This window comes from Penaeus monodon, chromosome 27 (genome assembly GCF_015228065.2).
Source record: "Penaeus monodon isolate SGIC_2016 chromosome 27, NSTDA_Pmon_1, whole genome shotgun sequence".
Classification (NCBI taxonomy): Eukaryota; Metazoa; Arthropoda; class Malacostraca; order Decapoda; family Penaeidae; genus Penaeus; species Penaeus monodon.
The window spans coordinates 38905797-38906804 of NC_051412.1; the positions used below are offsets into that span (position 1 = coordinate 38905797).

Genomic DNA, 1008 nt, shown 5'->3' on the forward strand with positions numbered 1-1008 from the left:
TCTTTAACTAATAAATATAACGAGTCAAATAAGACAAAAGTAACCCATGAGGCAAATACATCCAACTTAATACTTTTGAAGGAGTACTAAAGAGGAGGGGACAAGGGGTATGTGCTTGTTTCTTGATGGGGTTGGGGAGGCTGTACATGCTATACATGACAAAGAGATCTTATTTGATACTTTCTGCTTCACATATTAAAAGAGATAGACTTGTATGACTGATTCAGGGAGACAAAGAGGTACAATAGGTATGGAGGAATATAGGAGTTTGTGAGAGGCATATATGTCTCACATTATCTGAATTCTTAATCTATAGTAATTATGTTCATTCCCTTGTCAACAGTGTCACCTTAACATGCTTGTGTGATTGGCTCAGGGAGACAAAGGTGTAACAGGGGATAAGGGAACGGGGGAGGTTCAGTACCAGAATTATTCCCTCACTATCTCCCATTGATGAGGAAAAAAAATATAATGCTGGTTTTGAGGGGCTATGCTCGATCAATTCCAATTGGATTGGATGACAAATATGCAAATATAATTCACTGAGAACCCTTGGACTTTAGGGGTTAGATATGCAACAAAAAGAAATGTGTATATATACAGTATAAATCAATAATCGTAAATACCAATCAAGTGACCCATTCTTTTTCTTTATTTTGGGGTTTATATGTTAGTGGAAGCCACACAACAAGTGGTGATACCTGATGCTGGTGGAGACAGAGTGCTTGTAGTGAGAGCAGCCAGTGCCAGAAGGGTGTGATCCCTCTCATCCATGAGGCACGAGACAGTGGGCGTGACGTATGCTTTTCCTAGTGCCTTTTGAACATCTAGGAAAAATTCAGACAACTGAAATACCCTCTTGCCTAATCAAAGAGCTACATTTTTTTTTTTTCTTAAAAGTAACCTTCAAGAGGGTAGAGAAAAGGCCAGTATAAGTATAGAAAAAGCCAAAACATGATAAAAAAAATAAAATAGTGACATGATCCAGGAACATGCCACAATCTAATC

General features: G+C 38.1%; 1 protein-coding gene across 2 annotated transcripts in view; it reads right to left on the reverse strand.

Annotated features, from left to right (window-relative positions):
• Window positions 1-1008, reverse strand: part of LOC119590846 (1-phosphatidylinositol 3-phosphate 5-kinase-like) — a 38892-nt gene that overhangs the window by 13576 nt on the left and 24308 nt on the right. For both annotated transcript variants that reach the window (XM_037939605.1, XM_037939604.1), the window contains one exon: window positions 702-827. In XM_037939605.1, coding sequence (XP_037795533.1) covers window positions 702-827 — 126 coding nt within the window. The remainder of the gene's footprint in view (window positions 1-701; window positions 828-1008) is intronic.